At 40.9% G+C, this 26,697-nt stretch overlaps 1 protein-coding gene and 2 long non-coding RNA genes across 9 annotated transcripts in view; 2 read left to right on the plus strand and 1 right to left on the minus strand.

Annotated features, from left to right (window-relative positions):
• The window catches only part of ttc7a (tetratricopeptide repeat domain 7A), a 52,459-nt gene that overhangs the window by 5,083 nt on the left and 20,679 nt on the right, over positions 1-26,697 (plus strand). For both annotated transcript variants that reach the window (XM_052079806.1, XM_052079807.1), the window contains exons 5-16: positions 1,697-1,827; positions 3,423-3,547; positions 4,039-4,117; positions 4,318-4,487; positions 5,493-5,556; positions 5,642-5,779; positions 7,042-7,125; positions 8,053-8,157; positions 10,519-10,636; positions 11,244-11,301; positions 11,522-11,594; positions 11,940-12,100. In XM_052079806.1, the coding sequence (XP_051935766.1) occupies positions 1,697-1,827; positions 3,423-3,547; positions 4,039-4,117; positions 4,318-4,487; positions 5,493-5,556; positions 5,642-5,779; positions 7,042-7,125; positions 8,053-8,157; positions 10,519-10,636; positions 11,244-11,301; positions 11,522-11,594; positions 11,940-12,100 (1,306 nt within the window). The remainder of the gene's footprint in view (positions 1-1,696; positions 1,828-3,422; positions 3,548-4,038; positions 4,118-4,317; positions 4,488-5,492; positions 5,557-5,641; positions 5,780-7,041; positions 7,126-8,052; positions 8,158-10,518; positions 10,637-11,243; positions 11,302-11,521; positions 11,595-11,939; positions 12,101-26,697) is intronic.
• LOC127610101 (uncharacterized) lies at positions 19,083-22,828 on the plus strand. Of its 6 annotated transcripts, none has more exons than XR_007964742.1 (4): positions 19,083-19,240; positions 20,063-20,134; positions 21,863-21,934; positions 22,757-22,828. It is a non-coding gene; the product is annotated as an uncharacterized LOC127610101 (long non-coding RNA). The 6 variants fall into 6 exon arrangements; XR_007964744.1 differs by lacking the exons at positions 19,083-19,240; positions 21,863-21,934 and adding exons at positions 19,343-19,687; positions 20,963-21,034; XR_007964741.1 differs by lacking the exon at positions 19,083-19,240 and adding an exon at positions 19,343-19,687.
• Positions 19,706-24,929, minus strand: LOC127610103 (uncharacterized). Its single transcript, XR_007964747.1, has 3 exons — positions 23,663-24,929; positions 22,322-22,768; positions 19,706-20,074 (listed from the first exon to the last, which is right to left on the minus strand). It is a non-coding gene; the product is annotated as an uncharacterized LOC127610103 (long non-coding RNA).

Consider the following 26,697-nt stretch of genomic DNA (forward strand, 5'->3'; position numbering starts at 1 on the left):
GCATCATCTGGACCCAAGCTACATTTATTTTCAAGTTAACATTTCAGATCCTTACATGCTTTGCGGTCACTAACAGATACAATCCGTGGTCAAGGTCAAGGGTCAGATCCACAGAGTATGACAATGTGCGTCATACTGGCTAATCTTGTGATCATCATCATCATGTCATTACACCCAATATTTCCTGATGAGCGAATGTGACTTTCTGCTAATTGTAATATAATGATGCCACAGTCACTGGTTTGCTTTCTTGGAAAGTCTTGTAAATTATTTTAAGGTGGACTAATACAGATGTTGTCAAAGACTTCATGAGAAAGTTGACCTATTCCTTTGGGAGTTGCCTCCCTTTTTGGAGATCTTGCTTGTCCTGCATGCTGTTGTGGGAATCAAGTGTAGTTTTGCTATGATGTCTATTTGGAGCACTTTGCTTATTTGATTAGGCCTGGCGTCTTGCCTGAAGAAGATGCTACCCATATCAGGACTTCTGGCTCACTATAGGGAAGGTTGCTCTGACTAGGGGTGAGATGATTTACGGTTTGCCGCTAAACAGTCAGAGCCTAACTGTTTCAAAGCGAGTCAGTGAGTGAGGAGAAATAAATGATTGCCTAATATCAGGTGTGGACAAACTTTTCTCTTCAAGGACCACGTTGGATTTTTAAAATGGTCTGCTGGGCAGGCTAATCCGGAGCACTGGGAAAGTTCACCGCCGGCCAAAGTGTTGTATGGGGGTGCAAGGGGCTGCTATTTTCTCTGGCCCGCTGATCTATTTTGAAATCGTTTTTGATCTGGACTGGCAAAGCGCGTTTCATACACCAGGGGACAGAAAGTGCGTCATACAGTTTCAAAATAACGTTTGATTTCCAAAAACAACATTTACATACACCTATACAACAGATACACACAACAGGCAAAACACAGAAGAATTTCATACATCATATCATTTCATACAGTACCAAAGTAGAAAAATAAAAAGTACTTTGCTACTATTACTAGAACAGACAGCGCAAGAACATGATTTTGGAAAAGATGGGTCTGGTCCATCCCTCCTTCATCTTTCCACAAAACACATCTGCTTCTAAATTTAGAGAATCCAGAGTCATTTTTCTGGGTGTAATCTGGAATGCAAAGGTCATAATAAGACTTGATGTTCTGCACATGAGTAACTGTCAAGACATTTGTGTTTTACGAGTTTTTGACATCAATTTTTGTTGTTGTTGTTGTTTGCAAGCCTCTGACACTTTTGTTCTGGCCTTGGGGCTGGGCCTTGTTGGTCTGATCCTGTGGTTCATCTTGTTTTTCGAACCAGCTGGCGCTCAAGCTTATCCATCCTCTTCTTTACTGCGGACTCAGAATGTTCACATTCTGAAATGTCTTTCTCGACATCATCATCAAGTCTCGGTCCTCTGAGCAGATGAAGAACCATACTGGCAAAGCTTTATTTGCGTCCTGAAAATAAGGTAGTGTTAAAATTGAGTATGAGAAAGTTACCCAAAATGCACTACTGTTTCCACACTTTTATAAGACTGGGGCAGTGAGTGGGAAATGATCGTAATCCAGCTACATAAAACGACAGCTCCAGACCTGAAGCCCCATCGCTGCTGAAGCTACAGAAGGAATGATAAACAAGTGACAATGTTTGTGTTTTCTTTTCCTTTGCTTATTAAATTCCAAACCGTGGTATCTGTATATATTCCAGGTCTGTCTCTAGACCACCAGGCTCTGTCTTCAGTGTCTCGTATCCGTCTGCTCGAGAGGGAGGAGGAGAGTCTTTCCTGTTACCTCAAGGCCTGCGATGCGGCTCTTTCATATCTGCAGGAGCTTGATAAGGTGCGCTCGAGGAGATTTTTGTCCGTTCCGATCTTTTGTGTGTTGGAACTTACCCAGTCAACGACACAATTTTATGCACACAATGTGTAGCGGGGTTGGGCAAACCTTTGTGCTGAAGTAGCGCATTTGAAACAGACAGGTGGATCAGGTTATTTCAAATACAAAATAAAACAGTTTGAAATTTACCCTGTAACATGTACGTAAATGCAAAACTAATTTAAAAAGCATAAAAGCCATTCTAATTTTTGAATTCAAAATTTTATTGTATTATTTTTAATTGACCATTTTTAATCAAATAAAGAGGTGTTTCACATGTTTTTTGACTTTGCTAATATATTTTTTTACAATAAATCAATTAACTACTGTTAATAAATAAAGAAAAAGAAATATGAATACATACTTTTTTACTGAAGCAATTTCAGCAAAGAATGGCTAAATTACTGTAACAAATATTACAGGACTCTACGTAATGTAAATGCTCGGTAGGCTGTATCATGGATGAAACGGGTGTGATGTGACACGTGGGCCATACTTTGTTGACATCATCACTATTTAACTACTGTATATAAATATTCGTGCACAAAAGTATAAGTACGTTCCTGAATATATATTTTTTTCAAGTTAACCAAATGAAGACACTTGAGCAGCACTCAAGAAAGATGGGACGTTGGACTTTTCTGACTTCCAACTCGGCAAACAAAGAATCGTAGAATTCTTTGAACTGGGAAGTCCTAATTTCAAAGTCGGGGGAAAAAAAGGACCTGAGTTCACTAATGGATGTGTTCTCATGTGACAATGGTGGCCGCATGGAGACACAGACCATGAATGGCAAAACACGATTTACAAGATTAGAAACATAAATTGGTATTTATTTATTTATTATTTCTTTTATTTCGTAATTCGAAACAACCTCACAAAACACAGCGTGATTTGTACTGACTGTGAGTAAATATGCCGTTATCGCCATGCATGAAGTTTTTTGGTGAGATGAAAAAAAAATGCTGTGAAGATATTCCTTTATTCATAAATATTAAGGAAATCAGGGGCGGACCGATAGTCCAGTGGTTAGCACGTCGGCTTCACAGTGCAGAGGTACCGGGTTCGATTCCAGCTCCGGCCTCACTGTGTGGCGTTTGCATGTTCTCCCCGGGCCTGCGTGGGTTTTCTCCGGGTGCTCCGGTTTCCTCCCACATTCCAAAAATATGCATGACAGGCTGATTGAACACTCTAAATTGTCCCTAGGTGTGAGTGTGAGCGTGGATGGTTGTTCGTCTACGTGTGCCCTGCGATTGGCTGGCAACCGATTCAGGGTGTCCCCCGCCTACTGCCCGGAGACGGCTGGGATGTGCTCCAGCACCCATCGCGACCCTAGTGAGGAACAAGCGCTACGGAAGATGAGATGAGAGGAGATAACTACTGTTGACTTGACTTGACTAAATGGCACACATTAATGAAGATAGGATTAAGTTTGTTGATCCAGTGCAGTTATGATGGTATATTCATAAATGTGCCAACAGTCGTTGGTATGTGAGTTGTATGGCTCACCAAAGGTCCAACACACTGAGATTATGTTTGAAGTCAACATTTATTTTCAGACCATTTCAACACCCCACCCAAAGACCGCCAAAGTCCATCTGCTTTCTCCACCTGTGGACTTGGACTTGGGCTTCTTCCTACAGGCAGCACTCCAGAGTGCATACCTGTGTTTGCTACAGAGAGGGTGAGAAACACGCATGCACACAGCACACATTTGAGAAATTCGTGATTTTAGGAAATGGCTTTTGTTAAAATCGAGATGCGTTCAAAGGTTTCACCAGTAGGTGTCAGTATTGCTCTTAGACTCAGAAAAGTATTGCTGTCACGTTCAAACTGTATGGAAATGACAAAATAAAGTCATGGGTGAGGAGTGTAAAACGTTCTCTTTCATATTGTCTTGTTGTTTTTTCTGTTTAATTTTTCTGCATGATTACAGTATGAAAATTCTGAGAACATTAAGATCCTTATCCAACAATTGAGATCATTTGCACCATTCTGAAGTTACTGTATCGAGCATAATTAAAAGCTTTCCAATTAACTACGAATGTATGACTAGGCTGTATTGAGAAATGTTATGACTAATTATGTGCAGCTCTTCTCATCTGCTCCTCCTTGATGTGTTATTTGATTTATCTCCAGTTTCAAAAACATTGAAAAACACTGTGTTTTTTTTAGTCATTTAGCGCAAGGTGCTCACCAACTACGTCGTGTGATGAGAGTGGTGGAGTCACGAGGGTCTCAGGGTTTCAGGAAGGTCAGCTGCCTCTCTTACACAATACAAAAGGCGTTACGTATGGATTCTAATGTTGGCCTATTTTATGAATTAGTCAAGAGCTTTTAGGTGAGAGCATGTGTCAACATAGTACTGTATTGACACTTAACAACAAACTGTCACCGAGTGACTACTTCAAAATACTAAGTTCAACCACGAACACAACGTTCATACTTTTACAGGCCGCAGCAAGGAAGCTTGCAGAGGTGCTGCTGAGCTCAGTGAGCGAAGACAGTTACTGGCCCCCTGTGGGACCACCACCCTCGGCCTGGCTCCGTAGAGAAGGAGCAGCCACCTCCAAAGACGCACTCTACCCCACCGTCAAACCACCACAACGTTACACGACTGACAGGTTTCAAACCTCCATCTTGCTTTTCACCGCCTCCATGTGCTGATTCATTCATTAGCAATCCATCATACTGATGTTCAGGAAACGTTAATAGTTTGATAGTGTGCAAATACTACCACTAGCTCTGTTGTTTTAATGACCTCTTTCAGATATTTCTTTTGAGGTAGTTAAGGTTAAGGTTTATGAAGTCCTACATTTAGAGCATTGGTAATTGCCCAAATCATGGTTTATGTTTCAATAATGGTTAACACACCAGTCTGAGGTACATTTTCAAAATTACTATTTAAAAAAAAAACACAAAAAGAATGTATTTTGTTATTGAAGGTTATGCCTGATAAATTGACCCCTCACAGAAGCCCTGTGAACATGTTCAAAGTGGTCTCTCATAAGGTGAATTCCTCATTCAAAATAGTAAAATGTTTACTACTCTGCATGAAAGCTCCTCTCTATCTAACATGTCTCGTTTTCTTCATTTGGACACACAACTGTCTCGCCAGAACAAATAGACTCTTCTCTGTTCCCCCTCTGGCTTGCTTGTTGTGCAGACCCTGCAGCCAATAGTTACTGCCACATGAATAATCCTCAGACACCTTCAAAAGATCTTGATCCATGTCTGAGATTAGAGATAGAGACGTGACACAATTCATTCTGAGGAACAGCTATGCTATAGTATTGTTTGCGGCTCCTGTATTGTCACATGGCGTACCTCCTTTTCAAGCCCGTTGACGTCTTCTAAAAATATGGTCCCGAATACAATAGTACAAGTGTTCATTAAACAGATTTACATGTTGAGAATGGAAGTATGAAGCACAACCTATGAGATGTATCTGAGAACACGCGTGTAGTTAATGAGACTCCAAAGGTGGGCCGTGTAGGATTACACACCACGTGAGTCCGAAACCAGACACTCCGGAAACTCAAAAGGCTTGAAGTAAATGATATGTGTGCCTTTGCGTTTATGTCGACAAGAAAGACTTTCAATAATCTTTGTTTCCTTTGTCACTGCAGTTGCTTCTGTCCCCAGGACGTGGTTGAAGAGGCTGTGTTGCTGCTTCTCATAACAGAGTCCATGGTGAGACACACACACACACACATGTTTGTAATACATTGAGACCCCTCATTGTCTTCTCTTCACTTCAAATATCATTTTCATCCAGGCTAGTGGTGATGCGGTCATCAGTCGTCTGCCAGATCAGGCCGAGGCTCTCCAGGCCACCATGAAAAATTCGATTTCTGTCTATGACCTGCTCGCTATTGGCATGGCGAGAAGGAGGCAGTATAACATGTTGTCTGAGGTCTGCAGGCACACACACACACACACACACACACACACACATGAGTGAGAGATGTGTTACGGACAGCCTCGTCTTGAGCAAACCTTTTAATGAATGCCCTTATCAGTCTGATCTTAAAGGGATTGCAGCATGTAACGGAACTACCCAGCAATGACAATGCTAGGTTAATAACCGTAGCCTATATAGTTTACCTTTCTTCGAATCTCGATGGGCCTCAATCTGCACTTTGTGTTCGGTCGTTCGCGGCACAACATTTTCTACATCCTGAGCATCTCACTCGTACATGTATGGTCCAACATACATCTTGCCAACAATCTTCCTCTAATGGCTTCAAACACCTCTGGAAGCAAGCTTCATATTTGTTTGTTTGTGTTTACGCCGCTAGCTTGGTTGTTCAAATGTGTAGCAGTTCTTGTGTTGACAATTGTCTTATCAATCCACCTTTCTGACATTCTCCTGAGTGTCAAAAGCAACAGTTCTCCACTTTTCTCTTAATTTGTTTGCTATTCGTGGCTTGTTATCTAACTCCTCACTATAATCTGCCATTGCACAGTGGTGAGAAACCAGCCACAGTATTTTGAGAACTATCAATCAATTTTCATTTGTAGTTTCTAATCCAACGTAGTTTCCTCTATAGGTTCTCGTGCAGCTGTCATTTTATCAGTCTTTATGATGAAAGATGAAAGCTTTTCCTCTTGCTAGCCGCTGTTAGCTCCATAGCAAATCATTGCTTCTTGTAATGTTGGTCCAAATCCTTTTCATGCACTCCAAATTCTGGGCTCCAAAATAAGTTTTCAATCCTACACAGTCTTTTAGAATGGCTCTTATTCTAATGTTATTGCAGTTTGATGTGACTCATGGTTTTCACGCGTCTACGAGAATTGATCTTGCACCTTGGTAGTCATCCACTTGAGTCTGCCCATGCTTTGAAAAGACTACATTAATCACTCACAGAAAAATAGACTTATAGTTGGACATTTGGTGTCTACACAGCTCAAGACTAACCCTGACTGAACAAAGCCTTTTTCTTATAGTGAGCAAGGTGAAAAATGTAAGATAATTATTTTATAGAGTCTAAATTAATACGAGACAAAGTAAATAAGATATAAATGAGTTAATGTGTTTATAATGTCCATGACACGCATTATATATCAATTTCTTTATGCCTGATTAAAAAAAAAACTTATAGTATACAATTTATATATTGTGTATATGCTTTTTGAAAATACAACTCTTGTCAATCGTCTGCATTCATCTTGCAGTGTCTGGAACGAGCAATGAAGTTTTCTTTCGACGAGTTCCACCTTTGGCACCAGCTGGGCCTGTCGCTCATGGCGTCCGGGAAGGTGAGTTTGTTTCACCTTTAAATGCCACACTCACCCATTTTGCTACAGACATCCGTCCCGCCAAATAAGCAACAAATGGTGGTCACAGATCAAAGGTTTATTCTGCTTGTACTGTCAGGGGGTTAAACCAGTCATAATACGAACACAAGATCATGCTCGAATGTACAGTGCAAAGATTTACTGGCTTGCCCTGCACCCTTCATCAAACAACCCTTGAATATTAATTTGGGTCTGTTAACAGGGCACAATGTAATTCAAATATTATATCAAGAATTAATAAAGGTATTCATCTTAGTAAGACAGCAAAGGACTTGTCTGCGGCTTCTGTGTTTCTATCAAAGTCCCGCTGTGTATAGACATGTTTGTGTGTGAAAAATCAATCTGGTTCCCAGTATGAAGTGACACTGCGGATCAATGGAGAGTTCTACAAATAGGCTGCTCCCAAGAAGGAGAAAGGGCCGCCTCAGTGTTGTAAGTTGCACGTCTATTTAGAGCTCAGCGGCAGTGTGCATCTGCGTCTCTGCATGCGTGTGCCAGGCCAGGGTCGGCTCGCCCATGAGGTGAGATATTGTAGGCAGATGCTGAGGGTACCGTGGACTGTTGGGGTTGCCAAAAATTCAACTTCAATCGACAGTGATCCTTTGCCCCTTCCCACTTCAAGTTTTGTGGCTTCAGTGTTTCACTTTTTTTTCAGTATCAATAAAACAAAGAAAATACAGCCATATCGGAAAGACGCGTTGTTTCATATTTATGCTGCAAGAGAGATGGTTTGCCTCGACAGGATAAGCGGTGTTGAAAATGGTTTGATGGACTTATATGGGTTTGATTCACTCATGTGGTACGTGTCTTCTGCATCTACTTGACTGGTGACTGCTAAATGGATACAAATGACAATTTCTCTCTTATATTTATGCGTGTATGTTACAGGCAGTTGGGGCTGTGTCTGTGTTCAAAGAATGTGCCAGGATGAGACCGGAGGACCCGTTGCTGCCCCTGTTGGCCGCTAAAGTCTGCATTGGTCAGCTGCACTGGGTAAAAACATGCAAAACCGACTCTTATAAAACTAGGTTATAATTCACACAAATGTTTGTGCTATGGATAGCGAGCTTGAGGCATGATTCGCTCTTGTCTTGTCTTTGGTTCTATTGGAACTTTTAAAAGTTAATTCCCATCACTCTTCAGTCACTGTTTATACCGACACATTGGCTACTCCTTAACAAGTCGCTTAAAAAAAATAAATGACATTCATTTTATATTAGTCAATGCTACACGGCAGTAATTTGGTCTCAAGAGATTTGTCTTTGGACCAATTGCAGGACACATACACCACATGGGAGGCCCTGACCCTTGATTGGTGTGAAGCAGGTAAACAAAATCAACTTAAAGAAGGATATTAAGCAAAAACATGAGGACCTGTGGTGACTCCGAGTGGAATAAGCTGCATAGGGCAGCAGCAGAGTGGCTCAGGTTTAGCACTGTTCTGGATTTTTTAGTGCACTTTGCCTGTTCTTCTGGTAGGCTACTTAAGGGACTACTCAGGCTTCCTCCCACAATTTCAAAATATACTGTACATGTCAGGTTTATTATATATGATGGAGGAGGATGTACATTGTATGCCTATGCATGTGAAATCATCGCACACCAACACTTGTGTTGCAAATGTTACACAATTGGCATACTGTATCGGTGACTCTCACACCGATACAATTGTATCGGTATCGAGATTCGGCATGGCCAGAATCTCGTGCAGCTTGCGTAGTCCTGCTGTTCATGACCTATAGGCATGAGTGAGAAAGTCAATCGTGGCATGTTGGCAGGGGAAAGAGAGACCTATAAGGGTGAGGCAGAAAGAGAGAAAGAGAAAGAGAGAGAGAAAGGGCTCGATTAGAAAAGAGGAGTTCAAGGGGTGAGTGTGGAGAGCACATCTGTCGGTGACTAGAGCTCATGCTAGGCGGGAGACACTAAGGAGCTTAAGGTCTTAATCACAATGGGCCTCTGTGGCCATAGCGCAGTGGGGCATTACATAAATGGGCCACCATTATCAGATGAGCTGGAAGAACAAATGTGCAACTTTTTTTTTCGCGGATCGTAGCACTTCAAATCTGACACACCCGTGCCCATCCTGTGCCATCACTACAGTAAAACTGCATTTCCGAATTCCTGAAAAGCAGTTTTATATTGGTTTTTATTTGTTGCTCAATTGATCCCTGTCCAGAATGTTTATGACGCTTATATCTGTGTGTTCCACATGTGCTCCCACCATTAAGTGTGGAAATGAAGTGAAGCATTTATTAGTAAAGTAGAGTTGAATATTACACGATAAAAGGCGACTGGCAGGAAGCAGAAAACACTTTGGTGAAGATCTGGATCAAGGTGATCAAGGAATTTAGTTTGACCGTTTATGACATCAATGGCCGCCTGTCTGTCATCCACCAACACTTCCAAACAAAACACACTATTGGGTCGAAACATAAGTACACATACACACACACACACACACACACGCACACACACACACACACACACACACACACACACACACACACACACACACACACACACACACACACATACACACTATTCTTCAACACAAAGTTCAAAAGCCAGCATCTGTGATGGTATGAGACTGTGTTAGTGCCAATGGCATGGGTCACTTGCACATCCGTGAAGGCACCATGAAATGCCGAAAGATACATAGAGGTTTTGCAGCACCATATGCCATCCAAACACTTCTTTTTCTTGGACGCCCCTCTTTATTTCAGTAAGACAATGCCGAAACACATTTTGCCTGTGTTACAACAGTGGAACTTTGGAGTAAAAGTGCAGGTGGTAGACTGGCCTGCCTGCAGTCCTGACCTGTCTCCCATGGAAAATGTCTGGCGCTTTATGAAGCGTAAAGTACAACAACGAAGACCCCGAACTGTTGAGCAGCTGAAGCGAAAGAATTCCACCTATAACGCTTCTACAATTAATGTCCTAAGTTCCCCAATGTTTATTGACTGCTTTTAAAAGAAAATGTGACTGAACAGTGGTAAACAACTTTTTTGGAATGTTTTGCAGCCATAAAATTCTACCTTGATACGTTTTTGTGAGAAACATCAGGGTTTATCCGTTTGAACATCAAATATGTTGTCTTTATAGTGTATTCAATTAGGTATAGGTTGGACATGATTTGCAAAACATTGTATTCTGTTTTTATTTACTGTATATTTAACACAAGGTCCCAACTTCATTGGAATCTGGTTTGTAGTTATTTATAATTGTGTTATTATTTCAATGTTGTCTTTTATGTTTTATGTACAGCACGTTAGAGCTGCAGTTGTTCTTAATGCGCTCTTGAAATAAAGTCGAGTTAAATTATGACACTTTGTGCCTTTTTTCCGTGTGTTTCAGTTCTCTGAAGCGGAGGCTCTGTCCCAAAGCGTGGTCTCAATGGGAGAGGGAGCCGGGGAATCTCTTCCTAGGGCCTACCTGGCCTTGGGGCTCTCCTACAGTCTGCAGGCTTCGGATGGTGATACAGAAATTGGCTTCATTCTGAAATGTTGTTGGGGTGGGGGTGGGGGGCTGAGGCTGAATTCTGAGCACCAATGAATATTCTTGAGCAAGGCACTGGATCGGGACTAAAAGTTGTCACGATCATGGTTGAACATGTGTAATTCAGCGGTCGGGTGGTGTGCAAAGTTTTGCCTCCATGAACCAAATCGGAAATCATCCCCATCTTTATGCAGGCTTAAATTTGTTTTGCGCTTCATTTTAAGCTGGCCTAACCTCTTGCTCCGCCCCTCGTCGTTACGGTAACCCAATCCATACTCTCAGCACCAATTGAGTATAGGCCGAGCAGTTGCTCATTCACCTGAGACGCGCCATTTTCAAAACCGTCTGCTTTCAATTGAGTGCATGCAATGAAGTTAGTCTTTCTGCTTCATTTCATCGTCAGACATGAATCTTTGAGGATAATGTCTCAAAAGAGCAGACAAAGCTAAAGAAAAGGCAAAACACCAATATTGAGTGAATCCTATAAGCCTTAATATTTTTTGGTATGTCAATGAAGTACTTTGTCGTCTTGCATGATATGGAGATGATCCTGTTTCAAGGTGCTGATTCTGTCCTTTTTGTAGCCTCGTTGAAAGAAGATCGCGACAAATACAACAAAAAAGCTGCACGAATTCTGAGGAAGTAAGTTCTACTTTATGCAGTCAGATGTTTGTAAAATGTATGGTTTTGAGGCGTGAAGTGTGACACATACTGATTGTTAAGTATGTTCAATAATTCTGATCTAATATCTCAGGCAATATATTATGGGCGGTACATGCATTTAACTCAACTGTGCAGTTTTTATTTGAATCATTTTTGGCATCGTTTTACCTGGCATGACTCCGTCTGTCTGTCTTCACAGGGCTCATTCATTAGACCCACAGGACGCTCACATTTCCATGTGCTTGGCTCTGCAATTGGCTCTTGTACGGCAGGTGAAAGCAAACAAATACAGGAACACATTACACGTTGTCTCTCTTTCCGTTGTCAAATCAACTAAAGGGTTCTAAAATGATATCATTGTATATTAGCCCTACCGTAGCAATTTTAGGCATCCCTCAGTTGGGGGTACTAAATATTGTGCAACCTAAAGGGTGGAGTTAGACACCCCCAAATACCAAGAAATAAACAGCCCAAATTTATGGAGGTCCTCCAGTGTTGTCCTGGTTACTTTGTGATGTTCCTCTTCTTCATCCACATATGCAACATTCCAAACTGTACTCTTTGGAACTGTGGAAATGTGGCTGAAGTTACCTAAAATGATGGCTATGCTTGGGCAGGTATCCGCAGCCATGGAACCATTGCAGGAGGCTTTATCTCTCCAAGGGGATGACTTGCACTCCCTCCATTTGCTGAGCCTTCTCCTCAGTGCTCAGAAACACCACCGCCATGCCCTGGACACCTTGGAACTGGCCCTCAGCCAACACCCTGACAACTTCAAGTAAATCCACAACACCATCCCACTCACGCAAGCAAGAGGAAAAACACTGATGCATGTATTGGTCAAGTGGGAATGAAGCACTCAAAGTAAAAATACACAACCCCATTTTCGCCTGTGCGGTTTCTTAATCTTTGAGGGAGCCAAAGAGCGAGCGAGAGATCCTGAAAAGCCACACGGCACCAACACTTGTCATCTTGCAGGGGTAGGGTGTCTCAGCTCCACTGCGTTGGAGGCCAGGCGCACGCTTGCACGAGCTCGTGCACACACACATTCATACACACACGCACACACACACACACACACACACACACACACACACACACACACACACACACACACACACACACACACACGCTCTCAATGCCTTATTTAGAAGTGCCAGAGTGAAGGCCTGCATTGCGGTACCTATTTCCCCTCATACAGCCCTTAGCCTTTTAACACTGTTGCTTTGACCCACTCCCAACATGGTCATCACGTCTCACTGTTGTTCTGTTTTATTTTTCTCCAATTAATATAATTGATTCCATCAAATGATAATAGACATCAGTAAATCAATAAAACATATTGAATAATCTCATAACCATACGTGGAGGAAGCCAGATGATATTTGAAGGAAAAAGTAACAGTCCGGGTCAGTGGCTTCACACAAATTACATTATGAAAGAATGTTGCATCATCTCTCGTATGTGTTTACTCGGTGTTTTTGGACGCCTGTAAATGCATTTCTCCATGCAGCCGTTTGGGGTCAGTGTTGACCACTATAGTCCCAGTATCACTAGAATCTAGTGACTAGATGGTCTACATCACTACATCAGAAAGGACGGGGAAGTGAGTGACACTGCATGAGCACAACACAATGAATGCAACAAAACGGGGACGGAAATAAGGCCCCTTAAAGAAGAAAAAACAGAAGAAGAAATGAATGGTTCTCTGATGAAGGTTCATTGCTTTCCTCATCTTGGAAAAAGAAAGTCTTTGTACTCTCCTCTCGGTCTAGAGGACAAAGTCACACATATGCACCAGCACACCCACTGCTCCTTAGTCGAGACATTTGACTACTTTGACCCATTTAAGTGCTCTTTTTCAGGCCCAGCCAATCACCTTCGCTCTTTGGATCCCTGATTCAAGCCCGCACCACCGCGGTGACTACAGAGTCGTATGAGTAGAGCATGTAGCATCAGTTGTCATTCCAAAGTTTTTTCGTGTGAGCTTGTACGTAGAAATGATGTCAGAAAACAAAAGCGCGCGAGCAATAACTTATAACTTTGTGATGTTTAGATGTGTCAGTGAGAGTTCATATTCATCGATCGATTGATCGATCGATCCATCTATCTCCTGAAATAAATCCCGATGATACAATTGAGTAACATGGTCATGGTTATGTATGGTTAGCAAGTCTGCTTCACAGTTGAGAGGTTTCTGGTTTAGAAACCTTAGCTCAGGCCTGTTGCATGTTGTCTCTGTGCTTGTGGGGATTTTCTCCAAATTCCAACATGCATTGTATCTTAATTGAAGATTATAAATTGTCCATTGATGTGAGTGCGGTTTGTCTATGTGCCCCGCAACTAAATGGCGACCGTCTCACCCACGACTTACGTGCGGATCCGCCAATTGAATGGATGGGCGCCTGTTATTGTTATTGTAGTTGTTATTTGGCACAATTTGTTGAAATGAACTAGATTGCCCACAGAGAGGATATTCATGAACATTTTAAAGTCACAGAAACTCACATGATGTGGCAAAAAGAACCAGATAACAGGTAAGAAGGCATTCGGCACCTTTAATCAGTTGGAAGTTCTAATTGTGTATGTGCTCGCCCTCAATGGAGGTGTATTCTCTTCTAACAAATGATATTCAAAAATATCATTTGTGCTGAGTGAGTGTCGTATATCCAAGGCAGAACGTTGGCGAGGTATTGGCACGACACATGTCTGCGTACTGCGCTGGTGTGAGGAAATGGATAGTGTGTGTGGATGCGAGAAGGGGTGAAGTACTTGCGTCCAGGATCTTAGTCTTGCTCATGGAGGATGATGTGTGTTACTAGATTTTGGAGTGTACATGCATGTATGTGATCCCTGTTAGCGATTGCCTCTGCGCACCACAGCAAATTTGTTGTAGCTTAGCAAATTTCTTCTTCCTCCATTTCTCTCTCATTCTCTTCCACCAGTCTCTCACTTAATCTCCAGCCGTACTTCCCTGGCCTTTATTCATTGATGTCCTTTACACAGTGCCTATTGAAATATTGATTTTCTCCTTGTTTAATTGTAATCACACTAGGATACGGATATGCTCTCACTGGTGGATATGCTTTTGCATTAGAGTGAGAGACATCAGTGTTTGAAGGCTATGGGTGTGTCAGAGTGTCCAAAACAGAATAAATAATCAGAGCCTTTGATTGATATAGATAGATGTGTGTTTACTACTTGCAAGCACTACATGCAAGCCTGTCCAAGTGTCGAAGGAAGTGCTGTATCTGCACAGGCTTTCATCATGTACACTCTACGTGTTTTGTACATGTGCACCTGCTCACAACTCACAAAGCAGAGAAAACAAAGTGATCTGGGGGGGGGGGGGGGGGGGGGGCAGAATGAGTAATACTGTAGCTGGACCTTTTTTTTCAACCGAACATTGCTAGCTAGCTATTTTTAAATGCAGTTGATGCTGGCGCTCGTTGCCCAAAGCCGGCCACCAACTCAGCATTAACACAGAGCAACTCTGCTCACTGCCATCCACTCGTCAACACGATGCTCCGTGCACACTACAGTGTCAAAATGACAACAATTGTAATTGGGTGCATATCGTCTCATCTTGAAATCCACCTTTACTTACTTACTGCAGCTCGAAATGAAAATGCTGGCTTTGAAGGAGTGCTGAGGTTGTCCTTGGATGACTATGAACAATTAACATTGACAAGAAAATAATTGAGGCCTTTTCTGAGGAAATTGAATTAGCTCACCTTACATGCATTGAAATCTAAAGCATGCGTGTGATTTTACTGAACGTAGGAATACCATATAAAGGCGGCCCGGTAGTCCAGTGGTTAGCACGTCGACTACACAGTGCAGAGGTACCGGGTTCAATTCCAGCTCCGGCTTCCCTGTGTGGAGTTTGCGTGGGTTTTCCCCGAGTACTCCGGTTTCCTCCCACATTCCAAAGACATGCATGGCAGGCTGATTGAACACTAAAAATTGTCCCAAGGTGTGAGTGTGGGCGTGGATGGTTGGTTGCCCTGCGATTGGCTGGCAACCGATGCAGGGTGTCCCCCGCCTACTGCCCGAAGACAGCTGGGATAGGCTCCAACACCCCGAGTCAGGACAAAGTGGTTCGGAAGATGAATGAATGAAAAAATGAATACCATATATACTGGAATTTGTTTTCCTTAGGCACACACAGAATGATATTCTGTCTATAATATATATATATATATATATATATATATATATATATATATATATATATATATATATATATATAATCTTTCTACTTATCAACCACCGTTATGTTCAGTTCTCCAAACATTTTCTCCAGAAAAAGAAATACTCACTTTCAGAGTCAAACTGTCACTATCACAGCATTCTTACCGATAATAACAGAAACAAAAGTCCCTTCAGTCTCTTCTTCAGCAGACGGAAACACTGTTTTGTTTGAAGTCTGAACATTGACTTGATAAGAACATTTTACACTGATCAGTGTAAAATAAAAAAATTTAAAAATCTACTTCTCGCACCCGATGAACTCCTTCAATGTTTTGGCAGTGATTTGGCTCATTGGCTTGCTGCAATTTAAAGTATCTTCCAATTAATTTGGTTTAACCCTTTCAGGGACAGCGGTGACTACAGTGGACAGTTTATCATGTTATCACGTTACAGGGTGCCTGAAAGGGTTAAATAAGCAGGTAAAATGTTTATGTTTATTTTTTTTTGCTGTTGCCATCATCTGACGACAGATTGGTAAATCCCCCTGAGAAGAAGCCATCCAATCTCACATTACATGAGTAGTGTCAAACTCATTTTTGTTGCGGGCCACTTTGAGCTATGTTTTTCCTCGGCGAGCCATTACGATTGAATAAAAAAACGAATAAATCATCTCAAACAGGGAAACAAAATTATTGCAAAATCTCAACATCATTTATTACACATGACAATTTCACATTTCAGTACAGATTTTTGCAAGGATCATGCAAGTTGACACGCATGATTTTCTTTCGCGGGCCATATAACATGTCGCGGGCCAGATCTGGCCCCCGGGCCTTGACTTTCATACCAGTGCATTACATGGACAATGGACAAACATGGGTATTTTTGTTAGGAATTGGATGCATGATGTACCTGTATGCATTTATAGGCCATATTGTGTGTGTGTGTGTGTGTGTGTGTGTGTGTGTGTGTGTGTGTGTGTGTGTGTGTGTGCGTTTGTATTCATGACATCTCAGGACAATTTTATGATAACACACCTTCACAATGAGGACCTGTGGAAAAATGAGGACATTTTTCGCGTCCTCATATTTCCACGCAGTCTACACTACTCTAGAGCTCACGAGGATACTCCCACACCAAAAATAAGTGATGTCCTGAAAGAGCACAATTTTCAGAAATTGTGTGTTTAAGTGTGTTTAACTTTCGACTCACTTTTCATTTGGAAAACTAGTGGCCAACTTCGGTACTTAACACACTTTTAACACACTTTCAGTGACGTCATTGTGCAGGACCTCAAATGTCATCTTTTTCGGACTGACTCACACATTTTCCCCGCCCTCGTCCTGATAAGTCACATCAATTAGCAGTCACACAAAATCCAACATGTGAAGCAGCCAGACAATCCTACTCTCAAACACGACCACGCGTGGATGACCATCGGGTAAGCAATTCCTTTTCGTTTATCTTACCGTAACATAGAAGTTGTTCAATATAACCGTGTTTAACAGTGCCCACCAAAGGTAATATCATTCAATAAGACAGCTAGCTAGCTAGCTAGCTCGATCGTTAGCATGCTAATAAGCTTCCAGTAAAAGTAATGTGGACATGTCCTGCAGGCAAGGTTCTGGAAAACTTTTCTAAATCTTTAACAACACAGTCTGTGGAACTTGGTTTTGGTACCATATGTTTATTTCAGTGCAGTATTTGTTTTATTCGATTGCAGTTAATTTAAATTAGTTAGTACAGGTAGCCTAATGAAAGTGGGCCAGGCACTTCTAGCATTTACGCTAAGCCCGGTGTATTTACACTGTTTATTCTTGTGCTGATTCAATTGTACACCGTTTCAATGAAAAAAACAAACAAACGTTTGCAATGAAATTATAGCAGAATTCAGCTTTGTTGGTACATTTGGTCAAGACAATATTGTGTTACTCTATTTTAATTTTACATTGTTATCTGCCTGACAAATGGTTTGCCCGAATCTATTAGTCTGACCAGCAAATGTTTGATGAAATGAATTTGTGTATTTTTGAGGAAGAAAATAATATTCCTTTGGCTCAGTACTTTTTGAGCCAAAATAAGTGCTGCCATAATATTGTGCTTGCTTGTCTGGCTGACTTCTTCTCACTTTCCATTGTAGATGTTTACTGGTGGTGATAATGTCACAAAGAAGAACCAGACTGAGCCCTGAATCTGAGGCTGCTCCTTTTATCTGGAGTCAACAAGCCTTGTTTGAAAGCCCAGTGGATCAATGATTATAAAGGTATGCTATCAATCTACCTGCTATCTAATTCTTATGGCTACCGCAAGCACATGACAAGAGCTGCAACCAAAGCCTGTCACAGTGACAGATTTTATTCGTACATTGTATTTACCCCAAAAATGTCACAATAAACAGCATATTTTTTATGCCATTGATCATATTGGAGCAAAAATAATTGAAGTACTTTTGAAGAAAATGTTTAGCAGCCATTATCACTCAATTATTGAGAATATTGTATTGCCATGTAGAACTAGGAATATCTTGGAATGAAAAAATAGAAATAGAAATTATTCGGCTTCTGTTAAAATATTGTGCTTCACCAAATATCACAATTCATAAAAACGCATACCATCCGTAATAGTAGAGGAAAATTAGATGCCTTTAAACTTCCTTCATAATGCTTATTTCACCTGATTGAAGAAGGCTGTGGTAGCTGTTTGACAAATCCACATTTTTATCAGCAATTTGTACTGCCCATCAAAAGTCTCTACTTAGTTGAAAACAACGAATGGTCACCGGAATTATTTTTCAGTCATTACACTGTTTTAGTCTGAAAGAGTATGTTTCGGGTGTTGTCTTTATTATTTGAACTCAGTCATGTCTGTTGTCCTGAAATTGTTAGCTATAAGAGCTGTACAGTGGTAACTACCATAAAGAGCCGGCTTGTGCTGTGTATGAAGTTTAATTTATTCAAAAGTCATGTAACTACGACATATTTCTGACACTCTATGGTTGCTATAATGTTGATTTTCATGATTTCAGTCATGCCCTCATACTTCCCAGTTACTGTAGAATACTTTTTAGAATATTTCTGATACTGTAATGTTGCTGAAAAACCTGAGTGTGATCAGGTGAAATGACTTTTGTCTGGACCTAACACTGGAGAGCCTGTGTTCGAATGTCCCGTAATGGCACCGTAATGGTGTTATGTTGCAGACACCAAGTGACGGGATCTTGACTGAACCTTCTGGAGACCAAGAAGGGAGTGAGAGATCCACTTCATCCTTACAACAGGTTACTACTTCTTATCATGATATACTAGGTTTGAGTTTTCAGCTTTCTTTGACAAACACAGGAGAAGTTATAAATCAGAACATGGACTCTCCATGATTTCAGTCGTCATGTCCTCATATTTCTTTAGACCTGAAAAACCCGAGTGTGTTTCAGGTGACATGACTTTTGCCTTAACCTAACATCTGGTGAGCCTGCGTTCGAATGTCCCCATATTGCTGTACCACAGAACTGAACAGTGTTAACTTTCTATAGTGTGGTATATTCATCCCAAACTCTCCCGTGAGCAATGTTCAATGATAATTAATGTTTATTCATTTCTTAAATGGTCAGAATGAAGAATGCTGAATATTTTGACACCGTAATGTTATGTTGCAGACACCAAGTGACCTGACTGAACCCTCTGGAGACCATGAATGGAGTGAGATATCCACTTCATTCTTACAACAGGTTACTACTTCTTATCATGATATACTAGGTTTGAGTTTTCAGCTTTCTTTGACAAACACAGGAGAAGTTATAAGTCAGAAACATAGACTCTCCATGATTTCAGTCGTCATGTCCTCATATTTCTTGAGACCTGAAAAACCTGAGTGTGTTTCAGGTGACATAACTTTTGTCTTAACCTGACTCTGGAGAGCCTGTGTGCGAATGTCCCCATATTGCTGTTCCACAGAACTGAACAGTGTTAACTTTCTATAGTGTGGTATATTCATCCCAAACTCTCCCGTGAGCAATGTTCAATGATAATTAATATTTATTCATTTCTTAACTGGTCAGAATGAAGAATGCTGAATATTTTGACACCGTAATGTTATGTTGCAGACACCAAGTGACCTGACTGAACCCTCTGGAGACCATGAATGGAGTGAGATATCCACTTCATTCTTACAACAGGTTAATACTTCTTATCATGATATACTAGGTTTGAGTTTTCAGCTTTCTTTGACAAACACAGGAGAAGTTATAAGTCAGAAACATAGACTCTCCATGATTTCAGTCGTCATGTCCTCATATTTCTTGAGACCTGAAAAACCTGAGTGTGTTTCAGGTGACATGACTTTTGTCTTAACCTAACTCTGGAGAGCCTGTGTTCGAATGTCCCCATATTGCTGTTCCACAGAACTGAACAGTGTTAACTTTCTATAGTGTGGTATATTCATCCCAAACTCTCCCGTGAGCAATGTTCAATGATAATTAATATTTATTCATTTCTTAACTGGTCAGAATGAAGAATGCTGAATATGTTGACACCGTAATGTTATGTTGCAGACACCAAGTGACCTGACTGAACCCTCTGGAGACCATGAATGGAGTGAGAGATCCACTTCATCCTTACAACAGGTTACTACTTCTTATCATGATATACTAGGTTTGAGTTTTCAGCTTTCTTTGACAAACACAGGAGAAGTTATAAATCAGAAACATGGACTCTCCATGATTTCAGTCGTCATGTCCTCATATTTCTTCAGACCTGAAAAACCTGAGTGTGTTTCAGGTGACATGACTTTTGTCTTAACCTAACTCTGGAGAGCCTGTGTTCGAATGTCCCCATATTGCTGTTATTCAGAGCTGAACAGTGTTAACTTACTATAGTGTGGTACAATATTCTCAAACTCTCCTGTGGGCAATGTTCAATGAGAAATAATGTTTATTCATTTCTTAACTGGTCAGAATGAAGAATGCTGAAACTTTTGACACCGTAATGTTATGTTGCAGACATCAAGTGACAGGTACCTGACTGAACCCTCTGGAAACCAAGAATGGAGTGAGAGATCCACTTCATCCTTACAACAGGTTACTACTTCTTATCATGATATACTAGGTTTGAGTTTTCAGCTTTCTTTGACAAACACAGGAGAAGTTATAAATCAGAAACATGGACTCTCCATGATTTCAGTCGTCATGTCCTCATATTTCTTTAGACCTGAAAAAACTGAGTGTGTTTCAGGTGACATGACTTTTGTCTTAACCTAACTCTGGAGAGGCTGTGTCTAAATGTCCCCATATTGCTGTTCCACAGAGCAGAACAGTGTTAACTTTCTATAGTGTGGTACATTATTCCCAAACTCTCCTGTGAGCAATGTTCAATGATAATTAATATTTATTCATTTCTTAAATGGTCAGAATGAAGAATGCTGAATATTTTGACACCGTAATGTTATGTTGCAGACACCAAGTGACCTGACTGAACCCTCTGGAGACCATGAATGGAGTGAGAGATCCACTTCATCCTTACAACAGGTTACTACTTCTTATCATGATATACTAGGTTTGAGTTTTCAGCTTTCTTTGACAAACACAGGAGAAGTTCTAAATCAGAAACATGGACTCTCCATGATTTCAGTCGTCATGTCCTCATATTTCTTCAGACCTGAAAAACCTGAGTGTGTTTCAGGTGACATGACTTTTGTCTTAACCTAACTCTGGAGAGCCTGTGTTCGAATGTCCCCATATTGCTGTTATTCAGAGCTGAACAGTGTTAACTTACTATAGTGTGGTACATTATTCTCAAACTCTCCTGTGGGCAATGTTCAATGAGAAATAATGTTTATTCATTTCTTAACTGGTCAGAATGAAGAATGCTGAAACTTTTGACACCGTAATGTTATGTTGCAGACATCAAGTGACAGGTACCTGACTGAACCCTCTGGAAACCAAGAATGGAGTGAGAGATCCACTTCATCCTTACAACAGGTTACTACTTCTTATCATGATATACTAGGTTTGAGTTTTCAGCTTTCTTTGACAAACACAGGAGAAGTTATAAATCAGAAACATGGACTCTCCATGATTTCAGTCGTCATGTCCTCATATTTCTTTAGACCTGAAAAAACTGAGTGTGTTTCAGGTGACATGACTTTTGTCTTAACCTAACTCTGGAGAGGCTGTGTCTAAATGTCCCCATATTGCTGTTCCACAGAGCAGAACAGTGTTAACTTTCTATAGTGTGGTACATTATTCCCAAACTCTCCTGTGAGCAATGTTCAATGATAATTAATATTTATTCATTTCTTAAATGGTCAGAATGAAGAATGCTGAATATTTTGACACCGTAATGTTATGTTGCAGACACCAAGTGACCTGACTGAACCCTCTGGAGACCATGAATGGAGTGAGAGATCCACTTCATCCTTACAACAGGTTACTACTTCTTATCATGATATACTAGGTTTGAGTTTTCAGCTTTCTTTGACAAACACAGGAGAAGTTCTAAATCAGAAACATAGACTCTCCATGATTTCAGTCGTCATGTCCTCATATTTCTTCAGACCTGAAAAACCTGAGTGTGTTTCAGGTGACATGACTTTTGTCTTAACCTAACTCTGGAGAGCCTGTGTTCGAATGTCCCCATATTGCTGTTCCACAGAACTGAACAGTGTTAACTTTCTATAGTGTGGTATATTCATCCCAAACTCTCCCGTGAGCAATGTTCAATGATAATTAATATTTATTCATTTCTTAACTGGTCAGAATGAAGAATGCTGAATATTTTGACACCGTAATGTTATGTTGCAGACACCAAGTGACCTGACTGAACCCTCTGGAGACCATGAATGGAGTGAGAGATCCACTTCATTCTTACAACAGGTTACTACTTCTTATCATGATATACTAGGTTTGAGTTTTCAGCTTTCTTTGACAAACACGGGAGAAGTTATAAGTCAGAAACATAGACTCTCCATGATTTCAGTCGTCATGTCCTCATATTTCTTCAGACCTGAAAAACCTGAGTGTGTTTCAGGTGACATGACTTTTGTCTTAACCTAACTCTGGAGAGCCTGTGTTCGAATGTCCCCATATTGCTGTTCCACAGAACTGAACAGTGTTAACTTTCTATAGTGTGGTATATTCATCCCAAACTCTCCCGTGAGCAATGTTCAATGATAATTAATATTTATTCATTTCTTAACTGGTCAGAATGAAGAATGCTGAATATGTTGACACCGTAATGTTATGTTGCAGACACCAAGTGACCTGACTGAACCCTCTGGAGACCATGAATGGAGTGAGAGATCCACTTCATCCTTACAACAGGTTACTACTTCTTATCATGATGTACTAGGTTTGAGTTTTCAGCTTTCTTTGACAAACACAGGAGAAGTTATAAATCAGAAACATGGACTCTCCATGATTTCAGTCGTCATGTCCTCATATTTCTTCAGACCTGAAAAACCTGAGTGTGTTTCAGGTGACATGACTTTTGTCTTAACCTAACTCTGGAGAGCCTGTGTTCGAATGTCCCCATATTGCTGTTCCACAGAACTGAACAGTGTTAACTTTCTATAGTGTGGTATATTCATCCCAAACTCTCCCGTGAGCAATGTTCAATGATAATTAATATTTATTCATTTCTTAACTGGTCAGAATGAAGAATGCTGAATATTTTGACACCGTAATGTTATGTTGCAGACACCAAGTGACCTGACTGAACCCTCTGGAGACCATGAATGGAGTGAGAGATCCACTTCATTCTTACAACAGGTCACTACTTCTTATCATGATATACTAGGTTTGAGTTTTCAGCTTTCTTTGACAAACACGGGAGAAGTTATAAGTCAGAAACATAGACTCTCCATGATTTCAGTCGTCATGTCCTCATATTTCTTCAGACCTGAAAAACCTGAGTGTGTTTCAGGTGACATGACTTTTGTCTTAACCTAACTCTGGAGAGCCTGTGTTCGAATGTCCCCATATTGCTGTTCCACAGAACTGAACAGTGTTAACTTTCTATAGTGTGGTATATTCATCCCAAACTCTCCCGTGAGCAATGTTCAATGATAATTAATATTTATTCATTTCTTAACTGGTCAGAATGAAGAATGCTGAATATTTTGACACCGTAATGTTATGTTGCAGACACCAAGTGACCTGACTGAACCCTCTGGAGACCATGAATGGAGTGAGAGATCCACTTCATTCTTACAACAGGTTACTACTTCTTATCATGATATACTAGGTTTGAGTTTTCAGCTTTCTTTGACAAACACGGGAGAAGTTATAAGTCAGAAACATAGACTCTCCATGATTTCAGTCGTCATGTCCTCATATTTCTTCAGACCTGAAAAACCTGAGTGTGTTTCAGGTGACATGACTTTTGTCTTAACCTAACTCTGGAGAGCCTGTGTTCGAATGTCCCCATATTGCTGTTCCACAGAACTGAACAGTGTTAACTTTCTATAGTGTGGTATATTCATCCCAAACTCTCCCGTGAGCAATGTTCAATGATAATTAATGTTTATTCATTTCTTAACTGGTCAGAATGAAGAATGCTGAATATTTTGACACCGTAATGTTATGTTCCAGACACCAAGTGACCTGACTGAACCCTCTGGAGACCATGAATGGAATGAGAGATAAATTCTCAAAATTCTCAAATTTTCAAAATTCTCATTATTTCCTGGAATATCTTATTTTGATTATTTTTCCATTTTTAATAAATAATGCCTTCTTTTACAGGTGGGAATAAGAGACGCACGTGGACAGATTATGAAGTGAAGGCTGTTGAGCGACATATGTTTGATTTCATAACAAGCCATAAAGTTTCAGGTAAAACGAGCTGTGAGTCCTGTCTCCACGCAGAGCCAGCAGCTCTGAACGACAGAGGCTGGGTGTCCATCAAAAACTACATCCACAACAGGATATAACTGCATTAAAAAGGGAAATGAATGGCTAGGCCATTGAAATGCGAGCACGTCTGGGTACATTACAGTTCAAGTTAACTAAAGCAATAGCAATGGTGCATTTAGGGTGGGATGGTCAATTATGGATTTCATATTTGTTGTTGGATACTGTGTTTCACGTTTGTTGTTTCATGATCTTCAAGAGCAATTTGGAAAATCCTTGAAGATGTATGAACATGTAAATTATACTGTATATCAGGCATGTCCCGATCTGGGCCTGGAGGGCCACTGTCGTGCCTGTTTTCCAGCTCTCCCGGCTGCATCACACCTGTTTCAGATGATCAGTTCATCAGTCAGCTCTGATGCAGCATTAGAACATCCTGGGAGAGCTGGAAAACAAAAAGACAGCGGCCCTTGAGGACCGACCTTGGACACTCCTGCTGTATATAAACGTACGTACGATATACAAACTTCTCACAAAAGATAGGCTTATTAGGTTTGAGGTGATATTTCGGAAAAACCTTAAAACATTTGAATTCATCCTATTTCAAGAATTTCAATACTTTTTGAAAAGTTGCTTTTGTCTAACGGTAGCTAAAGAAGTTGCTACACACATGGCACAATATATGGCCAGATTCATTAAAAATTCTTCATCGCAGTATTCAAATTTTGACATAATCTTCTTCAGTTCAAACAACCCTCATCTATTGCAGTGCTTTGTGTCATGGAGAGGAGGTGGCATGTTTCTGTGTTCATAATTTCATATTGTCAGCAATTAAAAAATAAGAAAGTGGACTGACCACATATTTAACCGTCTCTTCTTCTTCACAGCTTATTTTACTATCTTGTATTATTAATGTGAATATTTGAGGGATGACGGGTATAACGACTGTTTGGCACATTCGCCTCACAGTTCAGCAATTGATATTTGAATGTTTGAATCTGGGCATCCTACCAACATATACTGTTGGTATGTAACATTGTCAATTTAAAAATACACACTTTACTCTTAGCTGGTCTTCATAAGTCATATATACTTGAAAATGATGTGTATCCAGGGGGCTCAAAATTCACAAAAACATGAAATGGTAGTGTGTTTGAGGTGACTGTCTCCATAATTCACAAAAACCTGTCAATGTCCTCATATGTAGTAGTTTTGTCATAAATCAAAAAAAAATTACGTCCTAGCCAAAATCTGAGTAGATGGCTGTCTTCCTGATTTTTTTTCATGGTTACCATATTTTTTTGGAGCCTGTAGGACCACGGGAAAGGCATGTACCCATATGTCGGGTGAACAAACGGACGTCCTGAAAATTCACCAAAACACGTATGTGTGTGTGTGTGTGTGTGTGTGTGTGAGTGCGCGTGTGTGTGCGTGTGCGTGTGTGTACGTGCGCATATCCCTTAACCCTTTCAGGGACATCGGTCACTACAGTGATCAGCTTATCATGTTATCAGGTTACGGTTATCATTATTGGTGCATGAAAGGGTTAAAGGACATCTTCACGTTCCTATTTGCCATTTTTAATGTGCTAATTCATCTCAAACATCCTTAAGGTGGTCTAACATTACAATCAACACCTTCCATTTAGTCCAGAGAGAGAGAGAGAGTCTGTTCACATGATACACACCAAACACACTACGTCACATTTCAACACCAGGGTGGGTTTACACCATCAAAATGCCTCGGAACATTTTGCCACAGTGGTAATAGGGAGCCTAGAGACACAGCAGGTGTACCCTTCACACAAGCAGCCCCATCCTCCCACACACTCAAGCTTACAACTCTTCCTTTTCCCCCTCTCACTCTCAACACTCTCTCTCACACGCACACACACACACACACACACACACACACAGACGGACACACACAAACCCACACACACACTCCCTTGCCCCGGGAGGCTACTGACGCATCTACTGGTAATAAGGCGCATTTCACAGAGAGTTTTCTCCCCTGAGAAAAGCGCTTCTCACTCTATTGATCCTCACCCTCCCTTTATACTCCTCATCCACTTGGTTTCCTCATCTGCTGTCCACCCCCCCCCCAACCCTCCTGACTGAGCATAAAATGATTGGAGGATCATTCAGTGAGGATGCAGCAGACAGCAAGATCACCTTAATCTTGTTGACTCTTGTGCTTACTGTCTGTCCTCACTCCTTAGTGATGTCCATGACAGACTGCTTTCACTGAGGATCCCCCCGCCCCCTGGCACTTAACGCATTCACGTTCTCTCTCTCTCTCTCTCTCTCTCTCTCACTCTCACAAACATTGACCATGCA

Source organism: Hippocampus zosterae, chromosome 11 (assembly GCF_025434085.1).
Source record: "Hippocampus zosterae strain Florida chromosome 11, ASM2543408v3, whole genome shotgun sequence".
Taxonomy (NCBI): domain Eukaryota; kingdom Metazoa; phylum Chordata; class Actinopteri; order Syngnathiformes; family Syngnathidae; genus Hippocampus; species Hippocampus zosterae.